The sequence below is a fragment of the Sinohyriopsis cumingii genome, chromosome 15 (genome assembly GCF_028554795.1).
Source record: "Sinohyriopsis cumingii isolate HCF-2022 chromosome 15, ASM2855479v2, whole genome shotgun sequence".
In the NCBI taxonomy this organism is placed as follows: Eukaryota; Metazoa; Mollusca; class Bivalvia; order Unionida; family Unionidae; genus Sinohyriopsis; species Sinohyriopsis cumingii.
In genome coordinates this window covers 116,151,968-116,173,393 of record NC_142975.1, presented here as the reverse complement: position 1 = coordinate 116,173,393, position 21,426 = coordinate 116,151,968, and the positions used below count along the sequence as shown (strand labels likewise).

At 40.3% G+C, this 21,426-nt stretch overlaps 1 protein-coding gene across 2 annotated transcripts in view; it reads right to left on the bottom strand.

Moving 5' to 3' along the window:
• Nucleotides 1–297: 297 nt before the first annotated feature.
• LOC149782540 (mdm2-binding protein-like) overlaps nucleotides 298–21,426 on the bottom strand; it is a 119,604-nt gene continuing 98,475 nt past the window's right edge. Inside the window, exon 20 of one of the 2 annotated variants that reach the window (XM_089933971.1) lies at nucleotides 298–3,159. In XM_089933971.1, the coding sequence (XP_089790097.1) occupies nucleotides 3,115–3,159 (45 nt within the window). In that variant the 3' untranslated portion in view covers nucleotides 298–3,114. Of the gene's footprint in view, nucleotides 3,160–18,263; nucleotides 21,040–21,426 lie in introns of those variants that run through there. The other variant, XM_089933970.1, reaches the window with a different exon arrangement.

The following is a 21,426-nucleotide window of genomic DNA, read 5'->3' as shown; positions in this document are numbered from 1 at the left end:
TTTATGAGATCTGCTTTGCAGATTTATTGGTGGGTTTTTTATGTGAAAAACTAATGCTTAAGTTAGGACTGATAAAAACCATTCTCAATGCCTTTTACACCTCCCCAGTAATGGATATGGTTTCACATTCAAGTCGGTTTCCATTCTAGTCTCTTTGCCCAGAATTCAGTATTTTCTGTCAGTGTTTCAGTGTTGGATGTATATTTTCAAGATACTAGTCGCTAGGTGGTGTGTGTGTGTCTGTGTTGGGGGAAGGTAATGAAGGTCTCATTAACATGTAAAACAAAATGAACCTCATCCTTCTTAAATGAATTTATTGCATTGTGGTAAATTTTTAATTTTACATTGGGCACCATCACTTAATCCTTATCACTTTTTTTTACACAGCACACAATGTATCAGTATTTATGTTAAAATTACATTGCCTTTTTAAAATTCCAAAATATGAAATAGAGCACCTTCTTATTGTTGTACATATCTACTGTCAGGTCTTAAACACATTAACACACAATTCAACAGATATAGTTATGAGCATATGTCGGAAACAGATTCAACTTTTGAATGTGCAACCCAAATCTGGTCTCTTCCTGTCTATCTCGCTCGCCATGTTTCTGTTTGTATTCGAGGACTGGCTAGTATTGCATCACAGGACCATGTGATCTGTTGCTTCATAAAAACTCGGCAATTTCACACAATATAATCACTACCCACCTACAATATTTAATTTATAAGCATTGCAGTCTAATTAAAATTTGTAGAGAAATACATACATAAAAGGAAAAGTTTTATTTCTAGTCTCGTTTAATAAATATGAATCTCTACAATTACTGAGAATATTTTAGGCTCTATGAAGACTCAATAAATATGAATCTACAGTTGTTGAGAATTGTTTAGGCTGTATGAAGACTTAGTAAATAATAATCTCTACAATTATTGAGAATGTTTAAGGATGCATGAAAACTTAAGTATGAATATGATTATTGAGAATGTTTTAGGCTGTATAAAGAATTATTAAATATAAACCTATAATTACTGGAAAGTTTTGTCGGCTGCATGAAGACATAACAAGTATGAGTCTTTGCAATTATTGAGAATGTTTTAGGCTTTATTAAGACTTAATAAATATGAACCTCTACAATTACTGAGAATGTTTTAAGCACAGGTAATGCATCAGATTGGTGAAGGCAAGTGTGTTGAAAAAGAACTTATATGCAGGCATTTTCATTTAGAGATGAACCAGTCTTTAACTGTAAAACAATTTTTAGATTATAGTACCATACTGCTTTGCATATGACCATGACCATCATTCGTAATTTTCAGTTGCATTAGAAGCTGATTGGTTTGGTTGGTGTTTTAGAGCAGAGCAAAAATAAGCAGGTTATATAATGCTGAGGCAATTTGAGTAAAATGCTTGTCAAAGTAGACACCATGGTATCTAACCTGGGATAATCTGATATTAAGATCTGAACCTACAACCTTTCAGTCATGAGTCCAGCATGGTAACCACAGCCATGATGGTTCCTCTGATGCTGAACATATTAGGACTGTAAAAATATATCAAAAGTTTGTAGTGATCTCATCATGAAATTAATCTGGACTGTAAAAATCTATCAAAAGTTTGTACTGTCATGAAATTAATCCTGGGGCTTGAGCTGGTATATCCTCTTTCCAAGTTTTGTGCAGAAGAAATAGACATTATCGTTTCCCACAAATTTTCTTTGTGCACTTGAGTAATGCTTGAGATCTTGTATAGGATTTTGTAGCAATGCCTTTCTTGGCTTAGCTATATAGGATAGGGGTCGTGTAACAACCTCTTGGATTGCCTACTGTTGACAATGTATTCATGGCTACAAGGTCTGGCTGTCTTCTCTAGGACCATGGAACCATCTGATCTGAAATGAAGGTAGTTCAGGTCTACTGACTGGGCATTAACTTGCTTACCCTGCATGCCAAAAATAAAGTTATCAGGAAACATGTATGGCAGTAATTTCAGTGTGGGCTCAAACGTATCCAAACTGAGGCATGTCAGAACCCAAGAAAATGGCACTTTGGAAACTGGGTGAGAATTTGGACTATTCAGATCAAAATTGGCCATTAAATCTGATAGGTTTATCATGACCAATAAAACCTCTGCCATGATATCTGAAAATGTGGGATATCATGGAGTGACAGTCTTTGATGGTGATCAGGGCCAACCTTTTCTCCTTGAATAGCCAGAAGAAAAGAGTTCGCCAGTTATGGGATTGAGTAAGTCAAAGAGATGATATTGCTGTCTTTGTACCAGTTTCTTGAATACACACCATTACTGATGATCAGCTTTCATACACTTTTGTAGATACAACCTTTATATGGAAACCACATTTTTTTCTAGAGAAACCTTTTTGCTGAAACCACCTTTTTTGGAGACATTTTTTTGTAGGTAATATCTTTTATGTAGAGACCATCTTTGTCTAGAAACACCTTTTTGTAGAGACCACCTTCTTGTAGGGACATTTAGTATACACTGTTAATTTTGTGAGACACCTTTTTGTAGATACCACAAAAATACTTTAATATTCAAAACTACAAAGTTGAATACTGAGGTTAATCTAAACATACATATGGACAGACACACACACACACTGATGCCAAATTGACTGATGTGTTAATCTCTTGACAATAATTATATTGTGAGATCTAAAAATACCACAACAACATATGTGTATTTATCTGATTTTAACATGCTATAATTTTATTTCATCAAAGCTAACATATGCCCAACTGCACTTACACTAAACTGGTCTTCCTTTTCATCAAACAGATCACCTCATAATACAGACATTTATTTGTCCTCTGAATAATTTATAGTATATTTGGAAGTTTTAATTAATCAAAGGCAAAACAATGAAAAAGTGGATCAACATGACATATAATAGAAGTGTTGAACTTGTCATTTGTATTTACTTATTAAAATCAGTGATTGTCATTTTGGGAAAGAGTCACTAAAACAGCAATCTGCTGCAACTAAGCTATGATACAAAACAAGATTTAATACATGTTTGACTTTATTTAATTTTTTATTTTATTTGTAAAGAGACATCGTCAAGAATATTTCTCATTGTTATGGTGAAATATTCACTTGCCACTAGTTTTCTGACGGCGTCTTTCCAATTCAATAACCTGAAAGAAAAATACTGCTGGTTCATAAATTAAAAAAATTACATAAAAATAATAACACTTAAAATAAATTTAAATAAAGATGAATGAATAGCAAATTGAAGAGATAATAACAACTCAGGATGTTGTAATTTAACAAGAATTTTTATGTAAGTTAACTTTTCTGTTGGGCATATACGGCTGTCATGTAAGTAAATATATTTTTCCTCTGAATATTTAGAATGACAACTTATACCTCGTATTTACACTAATTACAGACATAAAAGAATGTTAGCTGCCTGAATTTAACCAAAATATATAAAATAACAACAAATATTAAAATACAGCTTAAAAAAACAAACAAAAACAACCAAAGAATCCATGTGATCACTGTAATCTTAAAATTATGTCATTGTGATCTTAACAGTAGCAGCAGAGGGGGCGAATCGGACATTTTGTCCAATCGTTATTTGGCTTAATTATTACTTTCTGCACTCAACGATCTAGTGTCGTCAGCGCCTGGTAAAAAAAAAACGACGACGTCGTTGGGGGATCGTCGCGTCGTCATTTGGTTTAATTAACACCTTCTGCGCGTCGATCCCCAGCGTCGTCAGCGTCCGGTAAGCACATCGACGACCGCGTCGATGTCATTGCCCCCCCTGCTGCTAAGTGGTTATTTACAATGAAAATTATTTACAACTAACCGAATATTTGGTCAAGTCCGATACGATATCGTGTCCGAGGATCATGTAAATTTATCGTTACGAATCCATGTGGGGTCGACTGAGCATGACTAAAAAAGTTTCGAAAAACATTAAAGTCCATGTCACCGCCGCACCATGTCTGCCAAATATTTCGTAGCGTGTGTGTATCAACGCCGTTGAACACAGCAAGAATATTACAGTTGTCTCTAATTACTTTTGGAATCTGAGTGTATCGTTGAGTGACATATATCACGTCAGTGTTTTTATGCCTGCCTCTGGAAAATATCCTAGCTGGGTTTTTTTGATTGTCTAACATAACATCATCGTACACGACTAGATTGTTAACGTCGCCATCAATATCATCAATACCCGGTGCATCATTGATATCCGTAATAAACTCAATAACATTTTTTTTAGCGATCGCTGATGCATTCTCGTTGAAATCTTTCAACACCTCGTAGCATCGTTGATCATCTACGCTAGGAGCAACCAAATACAACTTATCCCACTTCATCCATCTCATTATTAAATTGAGTAACAATTGCGTCTTGCCGGATCCAGATGGTCCGATGATAATCATCCGGATCGAGTTTGGTAACGCTGCAACATGCTTAACTGGTTCTCTTGTTTTAGTCGCCGAAAAATCAATTATATTCATATCTCTATACATAAATTATGGATCTATATTGTGTAAAGTGTAGAGTGCGTACTGGCACAAATGATATGACAACCGTTACAACAAGAAATAATAGATCGGCGCTTACTGGCAAGTGTGTACAATGCGGTACAAAGAAATTTAGATTTATTTCTATTAGACCCGGAGATGTTTTAAAAAAAAGCGAGGAGGTGACATCGCAGCCAAATTGGCAAAACTCCCCGGAACACCGTGGGCAAAGTATCCAGGAGAAAAACACCTCCCAGGATATAACTACTGTGGCCCCGGAACACGATTAGATATTAGACTCGATGATCAAAATCAGCCCAAACCCGGTGAGTATCCAATAAACGCTATCGATAAGGCGTGTCATGCTCATGATGTTGCTTACAAAAGTAGCGATCTGCAACAGCGTCATATCGCGGATGTAAAATTAATTCACGCATTAAATGCTATTCCTGATAAATCCGTCAAAGAAAAATTGGCCTCATGGTTGGTAAAATCGGCTATGAAAGGTAAATTAATGATTGGAAGCGGAGCTTCTGGCGCTGGTAATTGAAAACGATAGCGTTTATAATAACAACATGGAATCCATCTATTATTCTCCGAGAGGATACTGGAAGGGGAAGGCCGCAATTGGTAAGCTTGCAAGCGCTGCAAAGGTAACAAAGACCACTGCGGCTAATTGGTTATCCAAACAGGCTATATGGCAAATCTATCTACCACCGCCTAAACAAATCAACTTCTCGCGCTTTGATGTCAGCGTACCTAATGAAGTTCATCAGGCTGATATACTATTTTTGCCGCATGACAACGGTTACAAATACGCGCTAACCGTAGTTGATGTTGCGAGTCGATACAAACAAGCGGAGCCGTTAAAAACAAAGTCGGCAACTGAAGTAGCCGCTGCGTTTGAAAGAATTTATCGAAGAGGTCCTCTGCGCTGGCCAAATCTATTACAAGTTGATCCCGGTAGTGAATTTCGCGGCGCTGTTTTATCAACGCTGAAACATCATAGCGTCGCGATACGACGAGGTCATACTGCGCTACATAGTGATCAGGCAATTGTTGAACGATTCAATCGGACTCTCGCTGAACGGTTATTTGGATATCAATACGCGAAGGAATTCATCCAAGAAAAACGATCTCGTGAATGGGTTAAAAGGTTGCCAGGTGTAATTGCAGCGTTAAATAACGAGATTACCCGAGCAATCAACATGAAGCCCAGCGACGCGATTAAATACGAGTATATACCCGGAAAATCAAAAATAAATAGCGTTTCCAAGCCGATTCTTGGCGATGTCACTGTTAGATATCTATATGAACCAGGAGAGCTTGAAGGCGGTAAAAAAAGGGCTACCGATCCTATTTGGAGTGTTACCACACATAACATATCAACGATAACACGATCAACTGGTAGACCACCGATCTACAGACTGGATTCAACTGCTCCTCAGCGCGGATTTACACGCGAGCAACTACAAGTGATACCTAACGATACTCAATTGCCCCCACGTGGTCTTAACTAGCGCCGTTGCGTCTATTGCACTCAAGACAGGTCAACCTCACATTGTTTTTGACATGACCGAGACTGTTATCGATCCTATCCACGGTAAATTGGCGAGTGTCTTTATCCGAATAACGCCAACTCATTATACAATTGCAACTCGCGCAGTGATTATTCTGTTGTTGTCGTAGCGAGATTATTAATTCGGCATCAATATCAAAACGCCGCTGTTTTTTTTTATCCTGTTGGCGGTAACCCGAGAGTTTTCTATCAATGACGCTTGCATCGATGGTGACTTTGTCGCCGGCTTCGTCGGTGGCTTCGTCAATAACAATTCTTCGAAGCTGATTTATCCTTCGTACTCTGGACACTGCAAGATAGACTAGATTCGACCATTCGATGCGATTATCAACTATCCAAACAATTGTGTCCGTGATGGTTAGTCCCTGCGAGGAATGTATTGTTGTTGCGTATCCTAGCGTCCACGGGGATTTATCAGCACGTAGCGCGTCCTCGACGACACCGATATCAACGAGCACGATATCATTCAGCACGAGAATTTGTTTTTCTGTCCGGCCTGGAATTTCAACTTCAATGTTCTGCCGCCGTGTGTCCGCGGGTCTATAACATAACGGCACTGGACGCGTTGGAAACTTTTCCTTATGCAACGTAAACAACTTCCGCTGAAGTGTGTCTCTGACTATCTTTCTACTCGCTACAATCAAATCGTTTGGTCTCCATGTTTCCCAGAATTCATTCAACGGCGTTTCCGGAATTACCTCGCGGATTATTTCACACTGAACTCTATCCGGCTGTAATCTGATTAGTTTTTTAACCTCGCGCAGTTGTTCATCAAGTGCTCGGTAATCAGTATCGGTTTCTTCATAATAGTCCACAAAACCCCTTAACCAATCATGTGGACCCTCGCCGACAAATGGTGGTGGTTGGCCATGGTCGCCACACATGATCACCGCTGTATTCGCGCGCAGCAACCACTCAAGAAACATTTGTAAAGTATCTAACGAAACAGTACATATCTCATCCCAGATGATAATGTCGGGAATAAATTTTTCACCCATTCGATCAGGAGTCCACTCACCGCCGCTGTATCGAAAAAAGCTGTGATAAGTAACGGCGTCAACATTTCGTTGTTTTATCTCTCGCGCTAGTCTATGGGTCGGTGTAAGCACGATTATACTTGCCCGCGTTCGAAATAATTCAATTGCCCGAGTCGTCTTTCCTGACCCGCCACAGCCGCTTAAATAAACCGTCTTGTGTCTACAAATTGGATCAGAACACGATGGTGCATTAGACCATTCTGACAATTTATCACCACGTAAGTAGTTGTTCTCAACGGTGACATCTGCTGACGAGGAATAATCGCGTCGTATTTCATTTTTAATTCTCCATGTACCCCAACTCTCGTCCGGACTAGTAAACTCGGCTACGTTTCCCTTATACTTTACGTCAATATAAAACGAATCAACGGCTACTCTAACCGCGGTATCGGGGAATCTATTTATCATCGAGAATAAATTGATAGCGGCATAACCCAGCATAGACGCCCTCAAATGTGGATACGCCGGGCTGTCTCCATCGCTGTAGGTAACAACTGTACCCAACCTCGTTCCATTGGACAAGAAAGCTGTTTTGCAGTTCACGTATCTATTTTTTGCCACTGCGTCCTTGATTACGAAATCATATTCTGCGTCATCTATAATCAGCCGTGAGCAATATCGTTTGTAGTCGCAGTTTTTTCCACCTTGTGTGAACTTACCAATTATTCTTCTACCGAGATCTTTTGCCTCGCGGTTTCGTTGGTTAAATATCTTCCTGGACCATTCGATGATATATTCCTCGTCGGCATCAATGTTTTTTCTGGACTCGTCAATTATGCTATCTAGACGCTCCGGTTCTGGTAACCAGACTTCAGTCTGCGCCCGGTATGATATAATCGCGTCACTGACAATCAACGAAACTAGCATGCTACAATCAATCATATACCGTAGCAGCGCTATTGGCAGCCACTTCTTTTCAGCCATGTGTCTACCGATCCAAATATAGCAACAGCGATGGAGTCCTGCCGCGAATTCAAATGATACTATGCGAGCGAATCCGGTTAAATCAAAATCAGGCAGTGGTCCATTAATAGCAACACGAGTCATTTCATGACTGGGGTGTCCAAATCGTTTGAAATACTCAGCGGCGGATCCATACCCGAGAAAACTCGCTGGATAACAGGCAACCATATCAACCGAGATCATACCGTCGCGGTTGTATTCAGTGTTCCATAGTCCACCGTGATAGTATTCCAAACAACTGGATTGTACATCCGGCAGAAATTCCTTGCGCGTTGGTCTCCACGCATTTTTCCTTGCTGCAACATGAGCTACAACCGATGGAATCGTAAAACAATTTGTTAGCAGTTGTTCATCATGCTCTTCAAATTCTATGGCGGTTTTTTTCATCCTGTTGTGAAATGCTTCAGTGCGATATAATTCGCCGTTTGGTCTTACAAACTGATCAAAGGTATCCGCATCGTTTTCAGCGCTGCGAAGTAACCACACTGATACAGGGTCGTTTTTACACAAGTAGGCAATAGCATCAAATAGTTTCCTCTCCGCGAGAAAACCGTCCTTGGAGAATTGTTCTCCCAGGAATTCTTCGGGGATATACTTTACTGTTCTATCCCGTGGAAATATTGTGATCGCGGGCGTCCATGCGTGTTCGTTATGATCAATAATTTTGATTGGGGCTCCCTTCGATTTATACTTCGATTCGTATAATACTTCACCGGTTATCGTTGTAACGGTTATTGGAAATCTCAGCGATGTTTCTAATCTCGCTATGTCGCTGATGGTTGCTCCACGCTCTTTTACGGTTAGTTCCCACTGGTTGATTTTGCTACGTCGTAAATCAGTCAATTTGTTTCCTCGACATGCATTTGTAAAATGCTCTATTATTCGTTCTGCTACACAATTTATCCCCGTTGACTGTTTCATCGGTTTCAGTTTTCCGATATCAGGTTTCTTATTTAACGGGTATATTCCATAAACAACTGCTGTTTCAGGATACGCTCGTTCATAGTATGGTCTGTCAATTCCGGTTAACAACCCCGGCTTGGAGTCGCGGCTGACAGTGACTGTTTTCTTGTCGCTGAGAACTGGTTCAAATTTATCACGTATGATCCAATCACCTGATTCCACCCGGACAATGAATTTTACTCTGAAGAAATACTTTTTACCGTCAAGTTGTGATATTATCATTGCTGCGCGGTTGTCGTTCATGGTAGCATCAACAACACCATCAATTCGAAATGTTGACCAACTATGAGATGCACCATCACGTTTGAATTCATTGATACAATCGCGTATTTTACTCAACAGGGTTTTATCGTTTATTAACGCTTTTGGTGTGTCCTTGAGGACTCTATCGAGATTGAACTTAATATTTTTCCAGGGCTTAATTGCTGCCAATCTCTCGAACTCATCCATATAATTAAAACAAGTATTTAAATGAAAGAATATAGTATAATGAATCACTGCAAATGGTTGATGATTGGGTCGACAACCCCGTGCAATAAATCATGTAGAGGTGAATTCTGCGGGTACCATTTACAAAGCGTTCGTAATGGTTCTCTTGGCCCCCTCCCGTGCTTGGTTTGCCACGTCGGTGTAAGAGGAAAATCGCAGTTGTGTATCAATTGTGGCGGAAAGCGATACAGGGAACTAAAACGCTATTATGACAAACGAATAAAAAACGCCGTCATTGACCCCACCGCTGACTTCGTCATCAAAACCCCCCAAGACTACGTTGAAAGATTCATAATTAAACCAAATAATAAATTAGACAAGTAGTATTATTATATAAATGGACCAAGAGTTCAGACCTCACCCCTTGCTCGTCAATTACGAGGCATCTCGCGACGGCATTGTTAGAAACCGCAAACTGAAGAAGCCGGTTGGTACCGTAAGTAATCAGGGGTATCTGATGTTTGGTGCCGGAAAGAAGAAGTACCATGTTCATAGGGCGGTATTTGAGGTATTCAACGGATTAATCGAAAATGGACTTGTGATTGATCATATTAATAATAATAAGACTGATAATTCTCTTATAAACTTGCAAGCTGTCTCGCAGAGTCAAAATACCAAAAAAGGCCAAACCGGTAAATACCCAAAGAAAGCAAAACCCGTAAAGTCATTTGATACAACAACTCACGAGGAAAAAATATTTCAGTCGATGAATGAAGCCAGTAGATACTTTGACATTTGTATCGCCTCAATACGAAAAGTAGCAGAACGAGTATATCAAACAGCAATCTCAAAAAAGACCGGGCATAGAATTCGATTTTCATATATAGATACGAAGTCACCGGCGCCTATGGCGCTGACGAAGTCGCCATGACAATAAATTGTCCATTCCGGAAGAAAACAAAGTATTCAGTATTGTTGAACACCTCGGGATTGATACACGGGGTTTCATTTTTTTTTATTTAAAAACAAGATGTTCTATAAGAATAATGAATATCGAAGACATCAATAATATATTAGCCGAGATTTCAAAATTAAAAAATCAAGGAATTGAATTATCTGATGGTCTCGACAGTGAAAAAATATTATCCGATTATGAGATTATTAACGAACAGTCGAAACGGGGGCGTTTTACCCTGGCCCGCGAGTACTTTTTTATAAAACGATTACAACATACGATCAATGAAAACTTGTACCACAATGACGCAAATGCATTCATTGGACTATTTACTGCCGTTGAAATAATACGAAAAAAACTCGGACGTGTTTATGAACGACGCCGGGAGATTTCTAGTAAGATCAAAAACATTAGAAGGATTATAGACGAAAACTCCGTGGAACCCCCGATGGTACACTCGGCGGAAAATTAGAAAATTGCGGATCAATTTACAATAATGGTAGGTGAATCACTTACTACTCGGCTAGCCAGAGAGCGACTAGCAGCGCTTAGAAAGTTTATACCGTTACGAGACAGAGTGAGAGAGAAACTTCAAACGCGACAACAAATGCAAACTGATTTTGCTGTTGGAAGTGAACAGTTATTTGCCCCGGTAACTAAAGCGACTAAGGATGTTACGGCGGTAACTGTACCCGTTCTTGGTGCGCTTGAAAAGATAGCAACTCAGACCGAACAAACAAAAAGGTCTTTAGAAACACTCCCTGCAAAAATAGCGGCTGCTACAACACGGAGGCCACCACCACTCGCTATAACCGAACCACAAGAACCTTATGTTACAATGGCCGACGAAGAAGAACTAGGTGCTACTGCGAAAGAACCAGAAGAAGAAATACCCGAAGAAACACCAGAAGAAGAAATACCGGAAGAAAAAGAAGGGAATATACCCCGTATTGTACTCAAGAAGAGCACAATAGATCAAATTAGAGGCTTCAGCAACAGGGAAGAATTAATTAATTTTGCTGCCAACAATTTTGCTAAGAGCATACGAGATAAGAAGCATATCAATAGCGGTTACGAGAAAAATATAAAGTCGTTAAAGGACTGGGCAAGAATAGTGTATTTAGCAAGTAAACATAAAGATGCATTACCACATCGTAGTAAATCCGATTACGACGCATTCCACAAGGAAGTTAAGAGTATAACACCAAAAAAAGGAAAAGGATACTCTGTTGGTAAAGAATCCTACGGCGTTACCTGTCCTGGTAGTGTTCTCAGTGATATATCACGGCTAGAGGTACTAATTGGAGGAAAACGAGCCGGAAATAACTCTACGGAAATAATCAATGAGGCCGCTGATATTTGCAAGCGGTTATTTACAGGCGGTATTATGGACATTAATGCATATCGAACGCTCATAGACGAACTCGTGGATGATTAATTGGAAAACTGGTGTTTTTAATAAGGATGATCATACACTACAACCATGATAAACCAGTACTCGTCTACGTGGTAAACTCGCGATTGCCTGTTTACCACGCGTACTATGGAGACGGTCTCGGTAGCACCATTGCGGGGTTATTTACAAGAATGGCTCCAAAAGTAGCGCCGTTAGCCAAACAATTAGGAATGAAGGCTATTGATGTTATTCGTGATAAGGGAATTAGTGCTATTGGAGATGTTGCCGGAAAGGCGCTTTCAGCCGCGCGAGACAAACTAATGTCGTTGGTGAAATCCAGGAGAAAAAAACAGAAACCACCGGTAATGCCATCAACGACAGTGATGCCTGCAAATGTCAGTAAAGTAATAAATAACGCCGTGGAAGAAAAACTAGAGTCGTTGGCGGCGACTCAGTCGTTGGCGACGACTCCGTCGTTGGCGACTTCGCCATCCGCCGATGCGGCAACCAACGCGCTCATGAACGCGATAGCGGGGAGTGGTTTAAATTCAAAGAATTTACGACGAAAAAATCGCAATTGAAAACATCAACATGATAAATAATAAAATGTTTGCGCGTACCGCTGACCCCGCGTTTGATATGGACGCCCCAGTGCGCAGGGATGATTCTGTCCGTGATTATCAATATTATTCTTATTATGCAGCGCAACCCGACCTACGATCGCGAATTGAACTTCAGGTCCAAGATACCAGTAAATACTTTCTGCCGTGTGAAGCGTTTATCGAAATCGAGGGAGAACTCGTGACAAATGCCGCCGATAATGCACCATACGCAGATGACCATCGTGTTCGAGTTGGCTTCGTCAACAACGGTATCATGGCGTTATTTGAGAGCGCCAGATATCTTATTGACGGGCGAGAAATTGAATCAATAGAACGCGAGGTTGATGTTGCAACGACGATAATTGGGTTGGCGAGATACTCGGATGATTATACAAGATCGGCGGGCCCATCTATAATGTTCGCAAAGGACACCACTAATAACGCTGACCATCTTCAGTACATCAACGTGCTGGTGGAAGGAGATACCGCAACTAACCCACAGGCTGAAGCAGCCAATCCAGACCGCAGAGCAAGACCAGGCGCTAATTTCACTGTTATAAAAAGCACCAACAATGATTACAATCTAGGATTCGCAGCACGAGTAGGAATGTTGCAAGGACCACGCCGACAGTTTTCATGCGCGATTCCACTCCATCACATATTTGGATTCTGCAGAAATGTCAGAAAAGTTGTCTATGGGGCTAAGCATACAATCGCGCTGACGCGAAGGGGCGATGATAACAATGCAATATGGCGTGCTGCTGGCGTCGCTGCCGGTAAGGTTGTTTTAACTAAAATGGCATTGTGGATGCCGGTGTTGACTCCATCAGTTACCACGGAAGCACGATTGTTAGCATTTATGGAACAGGGAGGGAAATCGTTGTTGAGTTGGCTAGCGGTAACAACTGATGCTAAAGAGGATAACGTCGCCGATACGTTTACATGGCACCTGGCATCAAAACAAGGTGTTTCAGCCCCGCGTCATATATTTGTTGCGTTACAGAATAGGGAACGATTGGGTAATCAAGAACGCAGCCATATGATATTTGATCAATTAGGAGTCAGGGATGTTTCGCTGAGAATAAACGGACAACAGGAACCATCCGAGGATATACAGCTTAATTACGGCGACAACCATATCGCACGTGTGTACCATCGATTGCTGTCGTATATGGGTCGTGATCAAAACGTCGACACTGGTTTGCAAATATCACAACTTGATTTTAAAAACCTGTATCCGATTTATTATTTTTCGTTGGAACATCTTGATTTAACGAGACAATCCGTCGTTGATATACACTTCCGAGCTCGTATAGCCCCGGGTGGCGCCGATTATAGAGCGGTTGCTGTCATTCTCAGCGATAAATCAATGCTGCTAGAAGGCGTTGGTGGACGAATGAGAATCGTTGATGCGCCAGTGGAAAACATGTAATTGAAAACACAAACGCGTTTACAATAAAATGTCGTATAGTGTCGTCAGTGTAGAGTTGACTGATGGTCAAGTCAAGAAATTACGATCAAAGTCGGCTAAACAATGCGGGACCACAATAACGCTGAAGCCGTCGCAGATGGCAGGTGGTAATCATAAGATATCGTTGACGGCGCGTCAAATAAAACATTTCAATGATGCGATGAAGAATAAAAAGGGTGTTCAAATAGATTTTTCAGCCGCAGCAATTAAAAACATGGAAAAGACCGGTGGGATATTTCCGCTGTTAGCTGCGATTCCAGCGTTGATTGCCGCGGCGGCCCCAGCAGTGGCTAAGGCGGCGGCGTTAGGAGCCGTTGGTACCGCGGCGGGGATGGCATTGAAGAAGGCAACCGGGAAAGGCTACAAAAAAAAACGACCCGTGGCCGGAAAGGGTCTAAGACTACCGGGAACCCCGTATTCATGGTACTCGGGAAAGGGTCTAAGACTACCGGGAACCGTTTATTGACTCGGGAGTCAATGACTCCTGAGTCTATGACTCCCATGTCTAATTTTGATTTAATAGACGCCGCAAACGCGCTAGCGATAAAAAACTTCAGAGGTGTTTTTATGAGGGATCAATTACCGGCGGCCCCAAGGAATACTGAAACAGGCATAATTAACCTCGATGGGTCCTCCGGAGCGGGAACTCATTGGGTTGCATACGCGATTGATCCGCGTGCGATCGTCTATTTTGATTCATACGGGTTAGCCCCGCCGAAAGAGTTCATGCGGTATATCCGGGCGTGTTCAGCCCCGGCGTGTTCAGCCCGGGTTTTTTATTCCACGCTGCCAACACAGCGATTAAGTGACCCACCGATATGTGGCCGTGAGGTATTGAACGTACTTGCGGCGATTTCATCATCGCGGAAACCACCTCATGTGGTTGTAAACGAATACACTAGTGGGGTCGTAGAAGCTCAACGGATTTTAGAGAATAACATTTACAATAATAATGATTGATATCTGGGGGCGACCGGTTTCGGCGCTGAAAGAATCCACGGAAACGGCCGCCGCCGACATAAAAAAACTAATTGAGGATGAAATCGCTGATATGTTGAATCTAACAAGTGTTGACCCGGGCGAAATAGTTGTATTTCAAGACCGCCAGGGTAAATTGAAATCCGGTAATGTGTCACTGAATGACGTTTTAATACGACAGCGTGATGCCGCCGAGGACACTATCGCGCTGTATAACAGCGACGGACGACTCAAACCGGGTGAATCCATCTTGACGATAAATGGAAAAATAAGTACACTTGGCGACAATTATATAACCATGTCAAATTCGTTAAAAGGTTTACGTAGTGAAATTAAATCGTATGAAGAACGGATCGTGTTGACGCTAACGCATTTCGACGATGTGCGACACATTGTCGATAGTTTTTTTCGGGGGCCCCCGACGGCAACCGAACCGAATTTTATAATAATAACAAATGCTATTTCGGATCTTATGACGCTGCCGGGCCAATTTACCTCGTTACGAAAAAATGTTAACAGGATCGATGACAACTTTGATAAATTCTTTGGTAAAAAAAATACCAAGCCGGATGAGATTACAATAACTATAAATGATATCACTGCGTATGGACAGGAAATAAAAACAATCAAAACTGATGTTGAAGCGAACAAAAAAAGTGTAGACGTGCATGAACGGGAAATAGAAATAATCGGCGCTAATGTTGCAACGATCATAAATAATGTAGACTCGCATGGACGGAAAATAGAAACAATCAAAACTGATGTTGCAACGATCATAAATAATATAAACGCGCATACACAGGAAATAGGAATAATCAAAACTGATATTGAAGCGAACAAAAAAAATGTAGACGCGCATACACAGGAAATAGGAACAATCAAAACTGATGTCGAAGCGAACAAAAAAAATGTAGACGCGTATTGGCGGGGAATAGGAATAATCAAAACTGATGTTGCAGCGAACAAAAAAAGCATAGACGTGCATACATATGAAATAGGAACAATCAAACTTGATGTTGCAGCGAACAAAAAAAGTATGACCGAGAATACACGGGAAATAGAAACAATCAAAACTAATGTTGTAACGATCATAAATAATGTAGACGCGCATGGACAGAGAATAGAAACAATTAACACTAATGCTATAGCGAGCAAAAAAAGTATAGACGTGCATGAAGGGGAAATAGAAGTACTCAAAATTAATGTTATAGCGAACAAAAAAAGTATAGACACGCATATACAGGAAATAAATACACTCATTACTAGGGTTGCAGCGAACAAAAAAGATGTGGACACGCATATACAGGAAATAGGAACGATTAAAACTGATGTTGAAGCGATTAAAGACGGACTACCGAGAGTAGCAGAGCAATTCGAAAAAATAAAAATCCCTCATGAGAACATCATCAACACAGTATACACAATTCGGCATGGATCATTCGATTGGACTCCTACACAGAATACAGTAAATATTACCGCAACTGTTAAGGGTATTTATCGATTGACACTGGTTTCAATGATGCAGTTTAATATATTATCGTCGAGTTCATCCGGGTTTAACAATACAATATCAACAATTATAGACAGGAACGCAACTGAACAGTTTACAATTTATGCCGTTGATAGAAATCTAGCCCGGGCAAACATTACATGGTATGTGGAATTTGCAGCGAATCTAAGTAATTAAAAACACTAGCTCTTTTAAAATAAAAATGACCACCAAGGAAATTGAATCAGAGGTATCACCGACGTCACATCAATATCGATTCGATACCGCAAAAGAATTTTCCGCGAACTTGAAAACGCTTTCCGAACAATACCGTGCAAAAATAAAAAAATACCGCAGAAAAATAACCGCCATCGACGCGGTCGTGTACTCGGTATCGGGTATAGTAGCTGGCGCCGGTGTTATTTTATCCACGGTGACCACGATAGCCCCGATCGCTGTTCCAATCGCTGTCTCCGCAATGACAACAGTTGCTGGAGTTGCCAACGCAATCACTAGGAAGATATCATCGTGTTTTCAGAAAAAACTCAACGAGTATACAGTAAAACATCAAATAGTATCCGACGCATACTCGAAATTATCCGGGTTGATCTCGTTATCGATTGATAATTTGTTCGTATCCGATGTTGAATTCTCCACGATGGTCCAGTTATATAGCTCCGCGATGTCAAAAATCGAGGATTTTCAACTGGAAGCCGAAACCACCTGGTTGTTAAAATTAGACACTAAAAACAACGAATAATAATAATGTCGCTGAACCCCGAAGGGTCTCAATTACTTCAGCGGATCGCGGAGAATACCACTCCGGTACAAACAAATATGATATCGATAACATCAACGAAACCCGAATTCAGTGTAAACTTTCCATCACCGGTTCCAGTAAAGGAAATAGCGCTGGCAAAATTGCGAGTATATCACAGTTGGCCTAATATCCGAGCGGACGCATTTAACGGACAACAACCTAATAACTCGCTGGTTTTTGCACGGAAAAATAAACCCGATGGAACCCCAGACTGGGAGGAGGTTACAATACCAACTGGGTCATACCAAATAGAGCAAATCAATAAAGAATTTCAACGCAGAATAAAATCGATCACAGGAAAGGAATCAAAAATCGCTATTACGGTTCATGAACCGACGTTATCGTCGACGATTGAAATAAGCACACCGGGGTATATGGTTGATATTTATAACAGTTCAATAAGAACCATACTAGGATGGCCTAAGAATCCACCCGCGGATGCCCCCCCATCAACTTATATCCTCAGACACGATAACGGAGATGATGGTAGGCATATTGCCCCGTACAACGTAAATATCGCATCGGTGATAGCGATTAATCTAGTGTGTGATGCTATCGAAGGAAGTTACCAGGTGGATACCAAGCAATCAAATCAGGCTCAACAGGGATATATCCTTTATTCATTTTCACCAACAGCCCCTCCGGGATTTTTAATCGTTGAGAGTCCGATTAATCCGGTCTATATGCGATGCCATGATCGGTTTTTAACGAGAATTAATTTTAGAATTACCGATCAGTCAAATAACCTAATTGATCTGCAAGAGGAGGAGTTAGTGATCACTCTGTTTGTAAGATCATTGTAAATAACCACTTAGCAGCAGAGGGGGCGATGACATCGACGCGGTCGTCGATGTGCTTACCGGACGCTGACGACGCTGGGGATCAGCGCGCAGAAGGTGTTAATTAAACCAAATGACGACGCGACGATTCCCCAACGACGTCGTCGTTTTTTTTTTACCAGGCGCTGACGACACTAGATCGTTGAGTGCAGAAAGTAATAATTAAGCAAAATAACGATTGGACAAAATGTCCGATTCGCCCCCTCTGCTGCTACAGTATGTCATTAAAGTGACTAATATCCATAGTTTTAATTGCATGCAAAAATTTATCAGGATTACTGAGGTGTGACTTTGTAGTTACTATGACCAACTTTCAAGACCATGTACATGAGTATTAGAGAAATTAAGCTACATGCAAGAACTTAATTGATGGAACATGAAAAGTAAACCACCATGACCTAATTCTGACCATGGTGAGTAGTAACCTATGAGACAAATATGCCCATCAAATGTTGCAGAGATGCTCCCAGGATTTTATCATATGGGGGGACTTCCTCCCTTGTCCCCAAAATAAAGGGAGAGTAGAACAAAATTGAGGGTGAGGAAGAAACTGCCATACTTCATTATTTACATAACAATTCAATATCCGTCTCTCTTTCTTCCTTATCCACTCTATTGAAATCAAACTCTTAAAAAGATGTTGCCTCTAGTTGTATAAGCATTAATCTGTTCAGTGTTTCTCAGCTTAATTGGTTTCATATCTGTGTATGAATATTGCTCTGTACTGAGTACTCCCTTTCACAGCTCACTGGTATTGTCTTTTGGATAATTCTGCTCCAAAATAAGATTTTTCACTTACATAAGCTCGGCCAAAGTCTAACTTTGTTGAATTAGCGCTCCACTGACTACTATGTTAGATTTACTATTCCATAATGCTGTTTTAGGATTTCAAGTCCATTAATGCCATAATCTACCTGTTCAAGCAGGCATTTTGATCAAATAAATATTTTTACTTTTTAATTTCATTTTTAGATTCTTGTTTATTACATTTGTCATAACCTTTATGCAAGAACTATATGGTTATGCAGCACATGGTCCTGTAGGGCTAAATTGTGACAACAAAAGAAACGAAAAGTGCACTCTACTTTTAAATTGTTTGCATTTTAATTTGGCTAGTTTGTCTGCCTTTCTACATTTAATCTCAAAATACTGCTGAAATGAATGGTTGACCATCATGCTGTTTTGGTCCATCCAGCATTGGGTCCCCAAGTGGTCTAAAGCGTTCACCCATCCAGACCACTACCATCTCACCTCTGTCTGCATGGGTTCGAGTCTTAGGCTCGGCTAGCGTGGGTACATGGGAAAGCCTGCCAGTAGCTTCTCGTGGGTTGGTGGTTCTTCCCTGGGTTTTTTCAGGGTTCTTCCTCCACCAGTTATACTGGCCGCCATGTATAGCTGTTCAAAATCACTCACTGGCATATTCTTTAACACTTCCCAGCTAGTTATAATCTCATATATTTTCTGACTTCAAAAATAAACTGCCTTCATTACTATGATCTGCCAGTATTTGCTGAACTAAATTGTCATCTATAGATGAACAGCACTGGGTATCGGCCATTTTGAAGTCTTCTCAATAGCTCGTATTACAAAGACGCATTTGCAAAACTTCTTTATGCAAGGTTCAGACATCGACACAATGCTTGTTACAGGGCCCAATATGCCAATCAAATTTAGATTAACAACCAATCATGTCAAGATGAAGAAACCAGATGTGTAAACAGTTGTGGAAAGATACATGTCACAACAAGTGCTACAGTATTTTTACCGTTTCTAGAAGTACTTTAAGGGTGAACAACTGAACAAAGTTGCATACTGCACAGAGTAAATTTTCATTAATATGACTTGAAATTAATTTGTGGGAGTTGTCGTGCATCAATGCTTTCCAAGTAAACAAATTTGTACAAATTTTGCGTGAATCACATGATCGCATGCCCTGGGAGCATCTCTGATGCTATACATTGAAGTGTAACAGAAATTGAGCTAAATGCAAAAATTAAATTGATGGAGCATAAAAAGTACATCACTGTGACCTGCTTTTGACCATGTTGAGAAGTACCTTCCAAGATGAATATGCCCATCAAGTGTCAATATTACATAGAACAGTCTGAAAGAAATTGAGCTAAATGCAGAACTTTGGTAATCACTGGAGTATGAAAAGTATTTAAATTGAACCTACTTTTGAATTCTCCATGATGAATACACCGATCAAGTTTCATGTCTATATATACTGAGGTGCCAGAGAAACTTGGCTTACTGCAATTGCTGGAGTGTGAAAACTAGGTCACCATGGTGACTAGCCCATTTCCCATTGCCAAAATAAAGACATGAATCATAGACAATGGTGTCTGACAAACCAAGCTAAATACAAATCATGATGTAATCGCTGGAGGATGAAAAGTATGATACAGTAAACTACTTTTGGCAGGGTATGTAGTACCCTCCATCACTCTCATGACTGTACATACAATGATGTCAGTAACTGAGCTCAGTGTATAAAGCAAACCAGCATAATCAATGGTCACATAAACTTTGACAACCATGCCAGGATAAAAATAAAAGAAACAAAAGACTTTCTCTTACACAATATAAATTTGAGGCAAATCCAGTGAAAGTGATATTCTGTGCCTGTGATAAGGTTGTGTTGACTTCAGCTGGTCTGGTGATAGTCTGGACTACAGTCACAGGACCTACCAGATTCAGTCTTTGTGAATCTAAATCATCCCAATACAAGCTAGAAGAAATTGAATGTGCCAGCTAGTCAGGTTCTCTATTATGTCTTGGATCGAAATGTTGAATTCAAATGAGGTTTGCAGAAATAGGTCTGGTTCCATGAGCTGAGCTCTTGATGAAGTGTATCTGATCTTTTGAAATCTTGGAGAATGCAAAATGTATTACCCACTAAGACTTACAGGCCCTACAGTTAAGCTCAGACATGCTGGGAGACTTATGTCCACTGGCCTGTGTAATAAAGGTAAAATGGTCTCCTGTGATCTCCAAGCCTGTCTTTGGAGAATTCTGAAAATGGGGGACAAATTCAGTCAAAGCTAGCAACTGTGTCATCAAATCTACGATACAATCAATGCTGGTGATTATTCCAGCATTGCCTATGTTGCATAAGTGTGGAAAAAACCCAAACAAAACTTTATAACTGAAAAATTGACCATTTATATAGTACATAAGAAGGGCTGTTCCACTTAAACATATGTGGTTCTCAGAGAAGCAGTTAAAAAAAAATGTCAATGTACTTGATTATTCAGTGTTCATATGAAAATATACAAAAATTCTAAATTGCATCTATGGGTGAATACTCCACATTGAAAGTGCCTTTCCTGGGTACAAAATATGTTTTACCATAACAGCCATAAAAGAAAAAAGATTTAAGATACTGCCATTAAGTTTATG